At 41.1% G+C, this 15,867-nt stretch overlaps 2 protein-coding genes across 3 annotated transcripts; one reads left to right on the top strand and one right to left on the bottom strand.

The window, feature by feature from the left end:
• The first annotated feature begins 477 nt into the window (after positions 1-477).
• atp8b4 (ATPase phospholipid transporting 8B4) lies at positions 478-11,350 on the top strand. Its single transcript, XM_053886803.1, has 26 exons — positions 478-513; positions 2,006-2,119; positions 2,182-2,280; positions 2,510-2,571; positions 2,819-2,891; positions 2,974-3,044; positions 3,114-3,193; positions 3,343-3,501; positions 3,567-3,655; positions 4,098-4,297; positions 4,579-4,799; positions 4,966-5,112; positions 5,194-5,382; positions 5,946-6,061; positions 6,215-6,379; positions 6,451-6,562; positions 6,834-6,939; positions 7,183-7,291; positions 7,500-7,683; positions 8,046-8,269; positions 8,358-8,441; positions 8,542-8,787; positions 10,598-10,736; positions 10,803-10,933; positions 10,995-11,201; positions 11,345-11,350. Exons 1-26 carry the CDS (start codon positions 478-480, stop codon positions 11,348-11,350), a joined length of 3,369 nt encoding a protein of 1,122 aa, XP_053742778.1.
• Positions 11,351-11,651: 301 nt separating this feature from the next.
• Positions 11,652-15,740, bottom strand: galk2 (galactokinase 2). 2 transcript variants are annotated; one of them, XM_053884793.1, is made up of 10 exons: positions 15,501-15,740; positions 15,328-15,416; positions 14,897-15,020; positions 14,739-14,832; positions 14,460-14,606; positions 13,762-13,860; positions 13,499-13,651; positions 12,911-13,121; positions 12,446-12,647; positions 11,652-12,368 (listed from the first exon to the last, which is right to left on the bottom strand). In XM_053884793.1, the coding sequence occupies exons 1-10, from the start codon at positions 15,545-15,547 to the stop codon at positions 12,161-12,163; spliced, it is 1,374 nt and encodes a 457-aa protein (XP_053740768.1). In that variant the 5' UTR covers positions 15,548-15,740; the 3' UTR covers positions 11,652-12,160. The 2 variants fall into 2 exon arrangements, with proteins under 2 accessions (XP_053740768.1, XP_053740769.1); XM_053884794.1 differs by having other exon boundaries at positions 12,193-12,364.
• Positions 15,741-15,867: the final 127 nt, after the last annotated feature.

Raw genomic sequence — 15,867 nt, 5'->3', positions numbered from 1 at the left:
TTTTTTTTCTTTGGTGTTTTCTGCGACTCATTCTTATTGTAGTATATGCAATATTTAAAATGCCAATGAAGCTATCTAACTGTGTAAATAGAAGAAATGTAGGATGCTGGGTCAATGTGACGTCAACGCCACGAGTGAGCCAGGTGGCGGAGGTCTCTTCTAGTTACCATGATTACCTTCTTATCTTATCTCTTTCCTATGTTTCTTTAGCATAAAGTCAATAGATATAATAATAGACAATAAAGTTCTCATTCATTTTTATTACACTACTTAGTTGTCTATTTATTATTTTATGATCATCAGATTAGGTTAGGTTTTAAATATGCAACATATTTCTCTATATGTTTGCTGTCATGCCTTCACATGGAATCCCTTATAAATAAAGGTCCTGATATAATCAGATTGGATCTTGAGATCCAATGTGATTTTAGCAATGAAATCTTTCAGTATGTCTGTTGGAAAATAGGATGAGTCAGCATGCCTGCTTTCTATATCTCCATCAATGACAAGAAGGTGCACACGTCTGTACATCCACAATGTGTGTTCTTTGCATTGAAATATGGAGGCAAAGCGCATTTGCTCATAAATAATAAATTAAAATAATAGCAATGCGACAATATTTAAAGCATGGCAGGAGACATGACCCATCATGCCAGTATTGGCTCCTTCACCGAGTAAAAGTTGAACTCCTCATGGGAGCTTCTGGGCCTCTGCTGACTTCACCTCCTCATTAAAGAGACAGGACAGAAAAGAGACGAGGCAGCAGGTTGAGGTGCTCACCAGAGACCCACTCCTGTTCCACAAGACCTGCATAGCGTTCTGACTTCTCCAAGAGAGTGTTGAATATCTTTGTGTTAGGAAGCTCTTCTGCATAACATGGTGTTCTGGAGGAGGAAGTCAGACCTTGGTAAGTTCTAATTCAGCTTGGTCTTTGCCCCAGGGTCAGTGCAATGGTTTTTGTTTTGGCTCTCTCTCAGAATTTGTTTGGGCTTCCATTTGTTATTGGAGTGACAGTGCATCCTTTCTCTAAATGTGACCTGGTATTAGGAACTTTACTTTACTAGAAGCTTTACTGCACCACCAGGAAGTGGGGCAAAGGAACGAAAATGGATGGATGAACATGAAGATGTTAATAGCATTCCTACTCAGCATGTCAAAAAAACTGGTTTAACATTGAGGTGAAATAATGCTTTAGAGTTTTAGACTACCATTGATCCTCAGTGTATAAGACTGAATGAACTTTGAACTGAATGGCCAGTGGTATTATTTGCAGTGAAAATACTCAATAATGTTTACATTATATCAAGATAATATAAATGTCTCATTGATTGTTGATAAATGTCAACAAATGTCAACTTAAATATCAGTGAAGTATGAAAGGCGTTATCCGTTATCTTGACCTAATTGCTTATGGACTGTCTGATCACACCTCTACTCTTCTATTATTTAAACTCCTGACAGCTCTAACAACAGAATGGTATTTAAATAATTTAATTGGTGGGTAACTGATAGTGGGACGTGTGAGAGGGTCCATCCTGTTGATCTGAAAGTGTGAATAATGTATGCTAACTGTGTGAAGTGGAATGCATTTACTTTACTTTACTAACAAGAGTATGGTTTTATTAGGTTATTTTAAATACCATGTTTTACCAAGTTGTGTCCACCTACATACCTTAAAATTGGGATTTCTTTTAAAATGAAAAAATGGGAAAAAAAAGAAAATAACATTTTTATTTTTTCTGACCCGTAAACCCATTTTGTGTATTTCTTGTTAAAATAGACAGTGTAAAAAGTGTTTACTCTGAGCTTTTTGTGAAAGTTTATTTTCGAAAACTTTTTGTTTGTGTTGCTGTTCTTGTTCAAGTTGAAAAGGAACGTCATGTGATAGCGAACAACCGTGAGCACAATGATATATGTGTAAGTATCAGTCATAGTAAAGGCGCATTATTCGTAATTTTGTTATTTGTGACATTTGCTTTTCTCTTTTATGTTTTTCCCGCCTCAGGACAATGGTATCAAAACCTCCAAGTACACCATCATCACCTTCCTACCCATCAACCTGTTTGAGCAGTTCCAGAGAGTGGCTAATGTGTATTTCATGGTGCTGCTGATTCTGCAGGTACATGATGATGGAGTGGCAAGTCGAGTGCATTTGTTTAACCATGTACTTCCTCTCTGAAGTTAATTCCAGCTATCTCTTCTCTGTCCTGGTTCACGACCGTCGTTCCTCTAGTGCTGGTGGTGACCATCACTGCGGTCAAGGATGCCACGGATGACTACGTAGGTCCAATAATCTTCAGCTATTGGTCCTTATATTGTATAAGCCAGGGGTCTCAAACTGATCCACAATGGGCTGCAGTGGGAGCAGGTTTTGGTTTCATCCAAACAAGAGGACATCTTTCCACCATTCAAGTGTCCCACGGTTGCTTGTTTGGTTGGAAGAAAAACCTGCACTCACTCCCATTGAGGACCCTGGTATAAATGTTCTCATGAAGCTTTTGTTTTTAAGTTTCGTCATCGAAGTGACCGGCAAGTCAACAACCGACGGTCCAACATTCTTAACGGTGGGAGGTACGCTGCAACACCACAACATATTTCATGTACTGCTTCTATGTTACAACCTATCTGCAGTTAGGGATGATCAGCAAAAACCACATTATAATTGTTATTATTGTTAGCAGTAGTATTGTAGAAGTTACTTTTGAGTGAATTTTAAAGTCAACTTTGTGCTTCTTCAACTCATACAATTTCTTCACTTCTTTCATTTCAGCTTTGATGGGTTGTTTATCATCATTGCATTGTTCTGTCTATCTCCAAGTTTTCAGGCTGAGAAGTGGATGAATGTGCGTGTGGGTGACATTATCAAATTGGAGAATAACCAGCCTGTTGCGGTCAGTGAATGGTTTGATCAACAGTCTACAATTCTACAACGGCTGGTCAGAATTAATGGTGTGAATTTACCTGTACTGTCAGGCAGACATGCTCCTCCTTTGCAGCAGTGAACCTCATGGACTGTGTTACATTGAGACCGCAGAGCTGGATGGGTAAATGAAACGACGACGCACGTATGTTACCATTTAGTTCTGATAATTGTTATCATATTCCTTGCACAGAGAGACAAACCTGAAAGTCCGCCAGGCTTTGACTGTCACCTCAGATTTAAAAGATTCCATAAAGCTGGCAGACTTCAACGGTGAGACAAGGTGTTTATGCTCGACTTAGGACATCGAAACTGGAATGCAAACATGACAGGACTTTTGCATCAACCTGTCAACTTCCTGTTTTTCAATTCAGTTTCCCCTGCAGTCCTTTAGATTTAATCTGAACATGTGTTCCCAACAGGCGAAGTCAAATGTGAGCCAGCCAACAACAGACTGGATAAGTTTGCTGGGACTTTAATTTGGGGCGATAATAAATATCCCCTGGATAATGACAGGATGTTGCTGCGAGGCTGTGTGCTCAGAAACACTGAATGGTGTTTCGGACTTGTGATTTTCACAGGTATATTGGTTTCAGTTACTTTCGTTCTGTTTTGGAGATTAATTGCGTGCCGCATCTTCTCACAGGGTCAGACACCAAGCTGATGCAGAACAGTGGCAGAACTAAATTCAAGAGAACCAGTGTTGAAAAGCTCCTGGACACACTGGTCATATGGGTGAGGGACTACATCATCTTCTTCGTCTGTCCCATCAGGATCTACCAGACCAGTTAAGAACACTCCTCATGTTGTCATTTACCATATCCACAAACTTATCTATTTAATATTTATCCAACCTTTATTTACCAGACGGGTCAGTTGAGAACCAGTTTGTGTGTACAATGATGAGGCTGCATAAAGGACAGACACAAGGCAAAGACAGATGTAAGCATGAAAGTAAATTAGACTGTTAAACAGTGTAAAGGAACACTGTATACTGCAATTGTGTTGTACTATTGGTTGAAGATACATTTGAACAAAGAAGCAGAGCTTTAAGGCTGCGGCAGACGATTGGTCGTATCTCCAAGGTTCCTCGTCCAACTTGTCTCTTGTCGCGTGTGTCCAAACTGACTGAGGAATGGCATCATAATAAAACAATAAACAGTAACATTCCTTTCAGATCTTTGCTTTTCTGGCCTGTATGGGACTAATCTTGGCCATCGGAAACACAGTTTGGGAAAATTCTACAGGGACAAGCTTTCAAGTGTTCCTGCCGTCGCCGGATGAGATTCATGAAAACGCTGTTTTTTCTGGCTTCCTCTCTTTCTGGTCATATGTCATCATCCTGAACACCGTTGTGCCCATCTCTCTGTATGTCAGGTGAGAAACCGTGAAGACAAATGTATCTGTTCAATATTCTATGTTTAGTCTGGTGTAGAATCCTCATCGCTCTTATCAGGCACCTGGTGCTTATTCTTATATATTTTGTTATTGTTATTCCATCTTTGGAATAACATTTTTCCTTAATAATTCAGGAGGGAGGGAAAATAAAAGGGGCATCTTCCTCCTGTAGGGAAAAGGGGCTGGTGCTTCAGCACCACTGGGGATCTGTCCGTGCATGTGCCTGCAACTGATTGCTGGTTGCTGTCTCTGTCTCTCAGTGTTGAAGTTCTGCGGCTCGGTCACAGTTACTTCATCAACTGGGACGCACAGATGTACCACGGTGCTACGAACACTCCGGCAGCGGCTCGAACAACCACGCTGAATGAAGAGCTGGGTCAGGTGGAGTACGTCTTCTCAGACAAGACGGGAACTCTGACCCAGAATGTCATGGTCTTCAGCAAATGCTCCGTAAATGGACAAACATATGGTAATAAGAATAGTAATAATGATAATAACAATAATCATGATTAAAAATAAAAAATATATTATACATTACAGGTGATTTCCAGGAAGCGACAGAAACAGAGGTAATATGTGTGGATTGGATCAAATGTTTAACATAAATATCTGACTTTGCTTGGTTTCTGTCGTCTAGAAAACTGGAGCTGACATGTTCTTCAGTCCTGCCGGTGATGAAGGGTTTTTTGATGAGCGTCTCCTTGAAGCTGTTCGGGAAGAGGATCCTGAGGTTCATCAGTTCTTCAGACTTCTGGCTTTGTGTCACACTGTCATGCCGGAGGAGAGGAGCGAAGGTAGCAATTCACCTTCGAAGATTAACACATGACTGTATCAATGTGGAACGGTCATATTTGCAACTATTTTCTCTCTTGGAGGAACTCTGGTGTATCAAGCCCAGTCACCGGACGAGGGTGCGCTGGTTACTGTTGCGAGGAATTTCGGTTTTGTGTTTCGGGCGAGGACTCCTGAAAGCATCACTCTGAGTGAGATGGGTCGAGCGGTTCACTACCAGATGTTGGCCATTCTGGACTTCAACAATGTGCGCAAGAGAATGAGTGTGATAGGTGAGCTCTGCAATATCGTTCCTACAGTCAGATACTTGAGGGCCAGCTTTATAATTTGTCTTTAAATATGGCCGCAGATATGTACTGTTTGGGTGATTGGGTGGTCAAAGACATCTGACCTCAGAGAATGGTGTTGCCCCACATTTTGCCAATGGTCGTTTAATATCCACCACGCACAAATCCTGAAAGCCATGGAAACCCGGTAACTACGGTGGCCTGAAGTGGACAAGTCAGAGGGATTCATGCAAAAAACAAAGAAAAACAACTATGTATTTTGAATTATTATTATTATTAGTAGTGTAGATGGGGGCAACACAGAACCCACTTGCCATTGAACCTCTTACCTGTATCTAAACATAATCTTTCCCTACAACTGGGAGGTGCTGATCCTCATCCCTGCCACGCATGCTAACATCTTCTAAAGACAGTGATTCCTGCACAGAAAAAGTTTTTGTGTCAGTAATGAACAACACAATAAAGTACTTTTATAATTGCAAAAAGTGTTTTTGATTCTCTGTTTAATGATTATTTTCTTCTTTGTTTGTTTTTTGTTTGTTATATAGTGAGAAACGAACAAGGGCTGTTGAAGTTGTACTGTAAAGGCGCCGACACTGTAATATTTGAGCGTTTAGATCCCACGAGTGAAGAGCTTATGCTCACCACCACAGAACATCTCAATGTAAGTTACAAAGTTCTTATTAAAGTTCTTGTTTTAAAATTTCACACAACAGTCTTTTCCTTTAGTACTACTGAGACATTCTGGTTGTGGGCAAGAAATGAAAATGATTCAAAAACAGAAAGCTGACTTTATCTGTGTATGTTGTCTCTGGAGGAGTTTGCTGCAGAAGGCCTTCGTACGTTGGCGCTGGCCTATAAAGACCTTGAAGAAGATGATTTCATAGTTTGGATGGAGAAGTTTCAAACAGCCAAAACAGAAATTGAGAACCGTGAGGAAAAGCTGGCGCTACTGTACGAGGAAGTTGAGCAGAACTTGAAGGTAAAAATTAAATATGGCCTTTATTGTGGGGAAATTAAAGTTTTAATATAACTTGTGACTTCATGCTAAAGCTTTTAGGCGCTACAGCGATTGAAGACAAACTTCAAGTTGGAGTCACTGAGACAATCACCTGTCTGAATCGAATGGACATCAAGATCTGGGTTCTCACTGGAGACAAACTTGGTATTTTAATAACTGCTCTTTTAAAATTTTAAATGTTCTTTGTATGTGCTGTCCTAAAATGGCCTTCTTCCTAGAGAGCAGAAAACAAGTTTTCTGACTTCAGGACTGCGAGCAACTCACTTGCTTTACATTCAAACTTAAAATGAACATGATGGAATCTTTGAAACTTCTTTATCCTGTAGTGCCCATATGCAAGAAAAGCATAATAGCACAACAGGAAGAGTTTATTTTTTTTAAGACAGCTCCAAATTTCTGGTGTGAATGTTTGCAGAGACAGCAGTGAACATTGGCTACTCATGCAACCTGCTGCGGGGGGACATGAACGAGGTGTTTGTGATCTCAGGAGCCACGCAGATGGAGGTGCAGCAGCAGCTCAGGTCGCACAATCTCAACAATGTTTTGTATGGAACACAAATTGATTCATAGCTGACTCTCATGAACAGTTTCAGTGCATCATGGGACTTGCACATGCCGGTGTTGAGGGTGACTTTAACTCATGAAGCTCCTCATCCATGGGGGCTGTATTGTTCTGCTCGATTGCATGGGTTTTTTTTTCTAGACCAAACACTTCCTCTGTCTTTGAAGATAATTCTGAAGTTTCCTCCAAACATCATCTATAGGAGAGCTGGCGAGCAGATCGCGGGTGTGAGTCCACTCAGTGCTGAAAAGACAAATGATCATGAAGACATCATCGGAGAGTTTGCTTTGGTAATAACCGGTCAATGCCTGGTGAGTGCTTATAGCTTTTGTTTAGATTTCTCTTCTTCACTTAACCTTTTCAGCGCTCATTGTCGAACACTTTGCTGAGTTGGCTGCTCATGACACCGTTACTCTTGAGCCATTCTCTCGACTGTCATACAGCATTTCATTACTCATTGCTTGATGTTGATGCACGAAAGTGCCATTCAGAACTGGTTGTGTTGTCTCTTGTGTTCAGGCTCTGGCGCTGGACCCAGAGGTGGAGCAGCTGCTGCTGGGTGTGTCCTGTCTGTGCCAAACTGTCATCTGCTGCCGTGTCACGCCACTGCAGAAGGCCCAGGTAGTGGAGCTGGTGAAGAAACACAAGCCAGTAGTCACCCTCGCTGTCGGGGACGGAGCCAATGATGTCAGCATGATAAAGAGTAAGATTATTTTTTTGCTGCTGAGGTGTGGAAGAAATTCATAGTCAGGCTCTTTAGTTATCCCTGAAAGCACCTGTGTCAAACAAAGTCCCATGAGCTGCATTTGGCCCTAGACCTGCAGTAGATACATCACGCCTTGCTTCATCTTCTCAATTTAATCCGTATTTCACCCATTATTTTACATTGTTTGTCAGCATTTTTGCACGCTCTCCTTTAACAAAAAAGAATTTAACATTCAAAATGAGGTTTTCCACATAAACGTCACATCCCATGACCTTCCCCAAAACAGAGTTTCTGATTTAAGAAACTGAAGCTGAAGGTCAGAATGTTAGTCACAAAATGATGGACTGTTTCTTCTTCAGCGGCTCACATCGGAGTTGGCATCAGTGGTCAGGAGGGAATGCAGGCGGTCTTGGCCTCAGACTACTCTATCGCTCAGTTTCGTTACCTGCGGCGGCTGTTGCTGGTGCACGGACGCTGGTCCTACTTCCGCATGTGTAACTTCCTCTACTACTTCTTCTACAAGAACTTTGCTTTCACCTTGATCCACTTCTGGTACGGCTTCTTCTGTGGCTTCTCTGCTCAGGTGAGTCTGTTATATATATATATATATTTTAGATAAAGATTTCACTGCAATACTACTCATGTGACGCCTCTTTTTTGTCTCTCCACAGACAGTGTATGATCAGTGGTTTATCACTCTTTTCAATGTGGTCTACACATCTTTGCCAGTACTGGCAATAGGACTGTTTGACCAGGTATCTGAAAACAATCATAATACCGCCATTATAACGTCTTTGTTAGAGTCCATGATTGATCAAACATCTCAAACCCACCACTTCTCCCTGTTTCTGCAAGGATGTCAGCGATGGAAGCGGTCTCAACAATCCCACCTTGTACAAACCCGGGCAGCTCGGTCTCTTCTTTAACAAGCGGCAGTTCTGTCTGTGCCTGTTGCAGGGGACAGGATGTTCTCTTCTGCTCTTCTTCATTCCTTACGGTGCCTTTTGTCTGATGGTGAGAGATGACGGCTCCCCTTTGTCTGATCAACAGACCTTTTCCATCACCATAGCAACAGTGCTGGTGATTGCCGTGAATGTACAGGTATTGTCAGAGTATAAATATTCTTTGCTCCATTTCTTCTGTCTAACCTGAGAGCATCATTTTTATTCTCTCAAAAGTTGTTAGTACAGTATACCTGCCTTGAGTTTTCACATTCTGTTATCACTGGATTCACAGATCACAGTGCAACGTACATCAAAAATATAAAGCTGCAAACAGTCAACAGGACTCCACCTCATCGTGTTTTGCTTTTCACTTATTATCCAATGCCATTGTTGTATAGATGAAATAAGCTCTGCTCTGCTAGTAATGCTACCTTAAGAATACATTTCAGAGAGTGACCCTTACCAAAAAGTAGGACGCTTGAAGTACATTTTATTACGTCTACTTGAGTATGTAAGTAATTTAATAATTTATAATGTTGCAGTCACAACACATATCACTTATGGTTAACGACGGGTGGTCACACTCACGGTGGCAAACAATTATTAAGTAATTCGATGTAAGTACTAATCAACTACTCTCAAATGGGAACAAAATATCAGTAAAACGGATCTAACAGTGACAACAAATGTCTGCTTTCTACCTCCATTCACCCACTCCTATAAGCCGTTGTAGTTTGCTTCTGGATCACCTCGATAATATACTTGAAATCCCGAAGAAAAAAGTAGTATATTTCAAGTCAGTATTCTGGGTATAAGTTTACTTCAGTGGGCAACTTTTACGTTTTTCAAATGGGTTTCAAAAGTAAATTTAAACTATTCTGCCTTGGTTTTAGTATAAAATAATTATACTCATAGTATACTTGAATAAACTTCTTTTTGCTGAGGAGAAGCCATGCTGCTGCTGCCAAAGGTGGGAGTAGTCTCTAAATCCCTTTGTACGGAAGCCCGACCGCTCCCTGAGAGGAGAAGCGTCATCTTAAATAGGAGATTACAATCTGGCATTTGATAATCATAACTGTTGCTTTATTGAGCCTCACTGATCTAGATTTCCTTCCTGGAGTCAGTTGTAACATTCTGGATCTGTGACTATATTGGGTTAACATTTTTTTCCACGCATTTATCTTCATAAATATAATAAGTGACGGAGCAGGTGTAGTGTTCCAAGTCAGTTATGAGAAGTCCATGGCCAGGCAAATTTACAGCCTTGCTTCTTGACAGACGTGATGGTCATCAACAGTTTATTATGTCACACCTTCTTCTTGTCCAGATAAGCCTGGTTACTGTGTAAACCAAATTAGACAGAGTGAAAATGCTGAGGTTTCTGATGGTGCTCTTTCACTTTCAAATCAGACACTTAAAACTTAAAATTGTCACATATGATGCCCATATTTTCTTTATACTTATTTTCATGTTACTCAGCCAGACTTCTAAAAGCAATATTAAATGTTGTGATGGTTTGTTATTGCATTATGAATGTATGAAGGTCTGTTATTATACAGTATATTGATAATATAGAATTCATTTCAGTATGTCTTGTTCCTCAAAATACAAAAATTCCCCATTGCTCTTTTATGATTTGTGTTTGAATAAAATGTATGTTAAATGAAATAACGTGCAATCAAACAGTTGTAGCCTTTGTGTATGCCATAACACTAAGAGTATAGTCATCTTAAGCCACTGTCCCTTCTTTCTTTTGGCTTGAAGGTCGCTGAGGACAGTTATTGCCCACCCTGTATCACGGTCAGGACGAAGCAGGGTTACAGGATCTTGCAGCATATTGTATTTGTAGATACTTCATGGAGCCAACCCCTTGAATTTGATGTGAACTTGTGACAATTATGTCTGTAGGTCCACAAGCTACATCCCATAAAGCACTGCAACAGTTAAGGTTCTGTCTCTCTCACTAGATAGGCCTGGACACACATTACTGGACGGCAGTCAACCATGTCTTCATATGGGGCAGTCTGACTATCTACTTTGCCCTTTTATTTGCAATGCAATGTGATGGCATGTTTGGGATTTTCACAAGTAAATTCCCATTTGTGGGTGAGTATTTTGAGCGTGAAATCTATGCTGACTCATTGAATTTCTAGAAATGGCATTTGTCTTCAGGAGCAGCACGAAATAGCCTGTCAGAAGTGAGTGTGTGGCTGGTGATCCTGTTGACCTCAGTGGCCTGTGTTGTACCGGGTTTAACGGTCAGCTTTCTGCGGGTCAGCGTATACCCAACTCTCTGTGATACGGTAGGGTCTTATTCGGTTGCATGTCAGAGTCCAATGCGGTTGTGACTCTTTGTTTGAACAGGTGCGTCAGGGACAACAAGCAGGAGGAATGTCAGCATCTCAGGAGCAGAGCCAGAGGAGCGTGAGCAGAACCAGCTCCCACCGCTCGGCCTATGCCTTCGCCCACCAGCAAGGACACGGAGAACTGATTATGTCAGGAATTAACATGAAGAGAGGAGCTTCACATGCATCTAAGTCGATGGAAAACATGCTAAAACAAACTAACAAAGTCGGCTGCTACGCTTCTGGACTTCAGTAGTTGTCAGCAGTGGAGAGGAATTCCTGCAGCCCTGTATTTAACTTGTAAATGTATTTTGGATATTAAGTTAAATCATACAAGAGTCTGATTCATTTCTCTTTCTGTGCTCACAGGGGTAAAGGTCACACTTCCTTCCTGAAGTGCAGGCAAAACATAGCACTGCTTCTTTCCTGTCATTCTTGTATGCTTCATTTAAGCTCTCGGTTCAAAGGTTAAAGTTCTGGCCAGCTAATCCCTCTTTGATACTGGAAGAAGAAGAGTTACTTGTGGCATCATAAGATACAGAAGATGATACATTGGTATGGCGTGCGAGGGAATGTATTTATTCAAAATAATGTTTATTTCAAAATAATCTATATTCCCACCCAATTCATACAGATTACTGTTCACAAGCAAAATCACCTGTTTGTTTTTGGATTGTGGAAGAAGTGCCAGTCACACAAACAAAACCAAACACACCAGAGAGACCACCAAGGCGTGTCCAGCGACTTGCTGTGAGTAGCTCCAGCACAAACCTCTCTCCCATGGTGCTGCCCTCTAGTGTGTACATTCAGTTCCTTCATGGCATAAAACAAACAGAAATTCTAAGTAAAGTCAAAATCCAGGTTAAATTAGCCTGCAAAAAAACCATAACGAAATAATAAAAAAAAAACCTTGTTTACTAATCACGGTGACAAAATATTGAGCATTTCTCTCATATTTTTTGTAATATTTTGCTTAATCGTAAACCAATTATCTATAGATCCAAACATGGATAATTATTGCAACAATTTTCCCTTTATAATGCAGTGACACAAAAATGCGATCTCATTTTGCCATTCACCTGTTCAACATTTTCCCCGTTTTGAAAGGTCTGAAGGACACCTTGAACACCCCAGGAGGAAAGAGGCTCTGGGATAGGCTCGTTAGAGGTTTGTAAACTGAAACTATCACTCCTCCAATACAATGGCAGCGCCTCCTGCTGGCTTTGAAACAAACAAGCTCTGTTTTTCCATCTGGGACCTCCGTGCATCAGGCTGGTAGTAAGCTTCCCTCACTGCCTGTAAGAAGGTCTCCACCTTGTCAGTGGGAACCATGGAGACAGCACAGCCGCCCCAGCCCGCGCCAGTTAGTCGAGAACCCACCGCCCCTGACTTCCTGTGAACAAAACAACATAACCCTCAGTCATGTCTGAAGTGTCCCTCCACTGGCTCGATCGACTCTTGTGCACTCACCAACAGATTTCCACCAGCTGGTCCAGCTCAGGGCAGCTGCACTCATACAGGTCTCTGCAGCTCTCGTGGCTCTGGTTCATCAGGTCTCCGAGCAGCTGGATGGAGTCCGGTGACTGGGAGTCACACACGCTCTTGAACTTCAGCACCCGAGCAGCTTCGCTGTAAACATGTTTGGCCCTTTGGTGCAGCTTGAAGTGAGTCACTGAGAGGAAGAAGAAGACACCCAACATGACAGTCATGTTAGATAGATGAAAAGGCCAAAATTGTTCACGAGTATTGAATTAAGTTTGAGCACATTTATTACACTTTTGATTTTATTAATTTCTTTTGAAATTAATGTTGCATAAGTATAAGTATTGCCTTTTTTTAATTCAGTTCATTACAGTTAAAATACTTAAGTAAATTAACTCTTCTTGTGGGTTTCAGCAGCATATACATGACGGACTAACATGTCACTGTCCTTACTGTGTTGGGTGTTAGCGCTTAGAAGCTCTGTGGAGAACTGCTCTGGGGTGATTCCCAGAAGCTTGCAGATCTCCTCTCGGCCGTATGGCTCAGGATGCAGCACCTCGTCCACCAGAGACACCATCTCTTCCAGGGAAGCCTTCAGTGCAGACTGGACCTGCGCCAGTTTCAGCAGACCACTGGGGTCCAGACCTCGTGCCTGAGCCAACAACTGTGGGCACACAAACAGGAACATGGCTCATGAAGTCAGTAAATTTTAGGCCACCAAAATAGTGAGCTACATTTCTTGCCTGTACTTGTTGATAAGGTCAGGATTTAGCTATTAAGCAATTCCCTAGCTGACACAAACAGAGATATAAATCATTTCACACTGCATGTGTGTTTGTACATTTTAACTGTTGAACTACCTTCTAATTCTACAATTATCGTGCTACTGCTACAACAACACGTCCATTACCAATAGTTATTCACATTTAAATCATCTAATAACAGAAGACATTTTAAATGTAGTCAGCTGTGTGTTTACATGGAGTGAAAATGAAGTTGCACGTGACGCAGTGACACCTGAAAACAAGAAAAAAATATCACCTTGGTCGAGATCCGACACTCCACCACACGGATGTTGTAGTGAGAGGAAGCAGCTTTATTCATCTCCACGCAGCAGTTGGAGATCACAAATACAGCGCCGTCCGGAAGTCGGACATCAGTTGCTCTCAACGGCTGAAACTCAATCAGCTTTGCCTAAAGTGCAGAGACGGTTGAAAATCCATGATCAACCACATTCATAGTTTTATCCAGGCGTGAAAAAAAGATAGTCAGAGGGGATCTACACTACCTCACACAAGACCTACCGTTCCACTCTCTGCTAGGAATGAGATGGACTGGTCCATGCCTCCCCCCTCTGTTCCAATGTAGCGCTCACATTTGGCACATATCTCTGCAAGTGCAACCTGAAGAAAAGGCAGTGATCCGCATAAAAAACTTTCCACGTGAAGCGTCTCCTTTCAGAACAAAGATGTGGAGTTGAAACTGTTACTCTACTCTAGTGGTCTACTAGAGGAGCTGTTAGTGGCCTGAATCTTGTTGTTGTTTAAACCAGTCTTCCATCTTGTAGATGGTGGGAAGCCTTTTACTCAGAAACCTTCAAATTGAGGCACTATTTTCCAGTTAAGGTATATCATTTTTTCATTGTAAGTAATGTTTTTGAGGGAGTTTAATTTGTATTCAATCTGGATTTGTTTTATCTTATGTCAATGTTTGTATTTTATTCCTGCTTGTTCCGGGTCTTGTTTTATGTAAGGTGACATTTAGAGCCATGAAAAGCAGTCTATTTTTGTTGCTTTAAATTTAAATGCATGAAACATTTGATTGTGTAGCCACCTGCAGTTGCAGCATTTTGTCAATATGACAATATTTTTGCGACGTCAGTTGCACGGTGTCCATCACATGTGGTTGACTGTTTACATTTACTTTGATGTAAGCAGTCTGTTTTATAAATAGTACTGGAGACCTATATGGCATCCAGACGTATTTTCAGAAGGCTCATTACCTTAGAGAGGGACTTCTCATTGGCCTCCATTGTTAAAAGCCCTGCACAACACACCAACGCACTCGAACTGGAGAGGCCGGAACTTGGAGGAATGGTCCCATCGACCACACACGACATGCCAGACAGAGTCGAGATTCCAATATGCTCCTGTAAATTACATTTTTTTCCATTACACAAAATGTTAACGTACAGAAAAACAGCAACATTTATACACTTAGTGTCATCCAACTTGGTCAGAGGTCAAAGCATTTATTACACTAACTGACAAACAGTACACACCTGAATGCCTTTAACTCCACAGAGGAAATAGTAGTACCACTTTGGGTTGTCTCTGTCAATGGCAATGTCCTCCGCACATGGTACACTGAAATCACTTCAAAAAGATAAAGAACTTTATTTCTGGATGATGAATATGATTATTGCAACCCTTGTCTTACCTGTACAGAGGATTTGTATTTGCCAGTTGGATACTTCCGGAATCGTTCAGAGAAACAGCTGCCAAAATATTCTGCTCAATTGCCATTGGAAGGACAGAATAACCGCAGTAATCTATGTGCTCCCCTTTTGAATGAACAGAAGACAAATAAAAGATTACAAAAAATACCTATTTTCATATGGTTGAAATTGTAAAGTAAAGTAAGTAAATCAATACAACTACACTAAGAGGGTTTAATGTATCAAGCAAAACAGTCTAAATATGTAATGTGGACGGATTAAATATGTAGCAACCCCGAGATCATATATTCAGTATTTTAATAATATGATTTATTAATAAAGAACATGTAACACACAGAACACGAAAAGGAAAGAGTATAAGAACAAATAGGTGATAGTTTATATAAACAAAAATGAGGGAAATCGGTATTACCTATGAGGTTGACTCTTCCAGGTGCATACGCATAGAACAGCGGAGCGTGTCCATATTTTGCTTCAAATGTCGTTTTCAAGTTTTGCATTCTGCAGTGGAAAAAAAACAAAAAGGAAGTGAAATCACATCATATATTCCTAAAGCTTTACACGTTTACAAAGTACAGGACTCACCTAGCATTGTCTGCAATTGTACTCTTCATTTTTGGTGGCACAGACATTTCAGTTCTGAGATTTTTTTATAATAAACTTGCAGTTTACGAAGATCCTGGAAGCGATCAGCTGACGGTCACAGGGATCCTGGATACAAAAGTGCTGATTTCTGATCAGTGCCTGGCCATTATTTCCGTTACTGGTTGAGTGTTTGAAATCAGAAGGGCAGACCCAGGACCAGCCTGAGAACTTCAAAAATAACTGTAGCGTTGGCGCAAACACGGAAGCGCTTACAAGTGTAGGGGTGGGGTAATGCGACGTCAAAACACGTGGTGCGAGTCACGTGCGCACGAGAAGACTTTTTTTTTTACAGCCACTTTGAAAATAA

Source organism: Synchiropus splendidus, chromosome 14 (genome assembly GCF_027744825.2).
Source record: "Synchiropus splendidus isolate RoL2022-P1 chromosome 14, RoL_Sspl_1.0, whole genome shotgun sequence".
NCBI classification, from domain to species: Eukaryota; Metazoa; Chordata; class Actinopteri; order Syngnathiformes; family Callionymidae; genus Synchiropus; species Synchiropus splendidus.
This window is presented reverse-complemented; position numbering and strand designations above follow the sequence as displayed.

Excerpts from the sequence above, each read along its gene's own strand:
- atp8b4 (XM_053886803.1), top strand. The coding sequence starts at position 478 with ATGCCTGCTTTCTATATCTCCATCAATGACAAGAAG. Across the intron at positions 3,656-4,097 it reads TGGACACACTGGTCATATGG|ATCTTTGCTTTTCTGGCCTG; the intron begins GTGAGGGACTAC and ends CATTCCTTTCAG. Across the intron at positions 6,563-6,833 it reads TCTCACTGGAGACAAACTTG|AGACAGCAGTGAACATTGGC; the intron begins GTATTTTAATAA and ends GAATGTTTGCAG.
- galk2 (XM_053884793.1), bottom strand. The coding sequence starts at position 15,547 with ATGTCTGTGCCACCAAAAATGAAGAGTACAATTGCAGACAATGCTAG. Across the intron at positions 14,833-14,896 it reads AATACAAATCCTCTGTACAG|TGATTTCAGTGTACCATGTG; the intron begins GTAAGACAAGGG and ends ATCTTTTTGAAG. Across the intron at positions 13,861-14,459 it reads ATGAGAAGTCCCTCTCTAAG|GTTGCACTTGCAGAGATATG; the intron begins GTAATGAGCCTT and ends CCTTTTCTTCAG.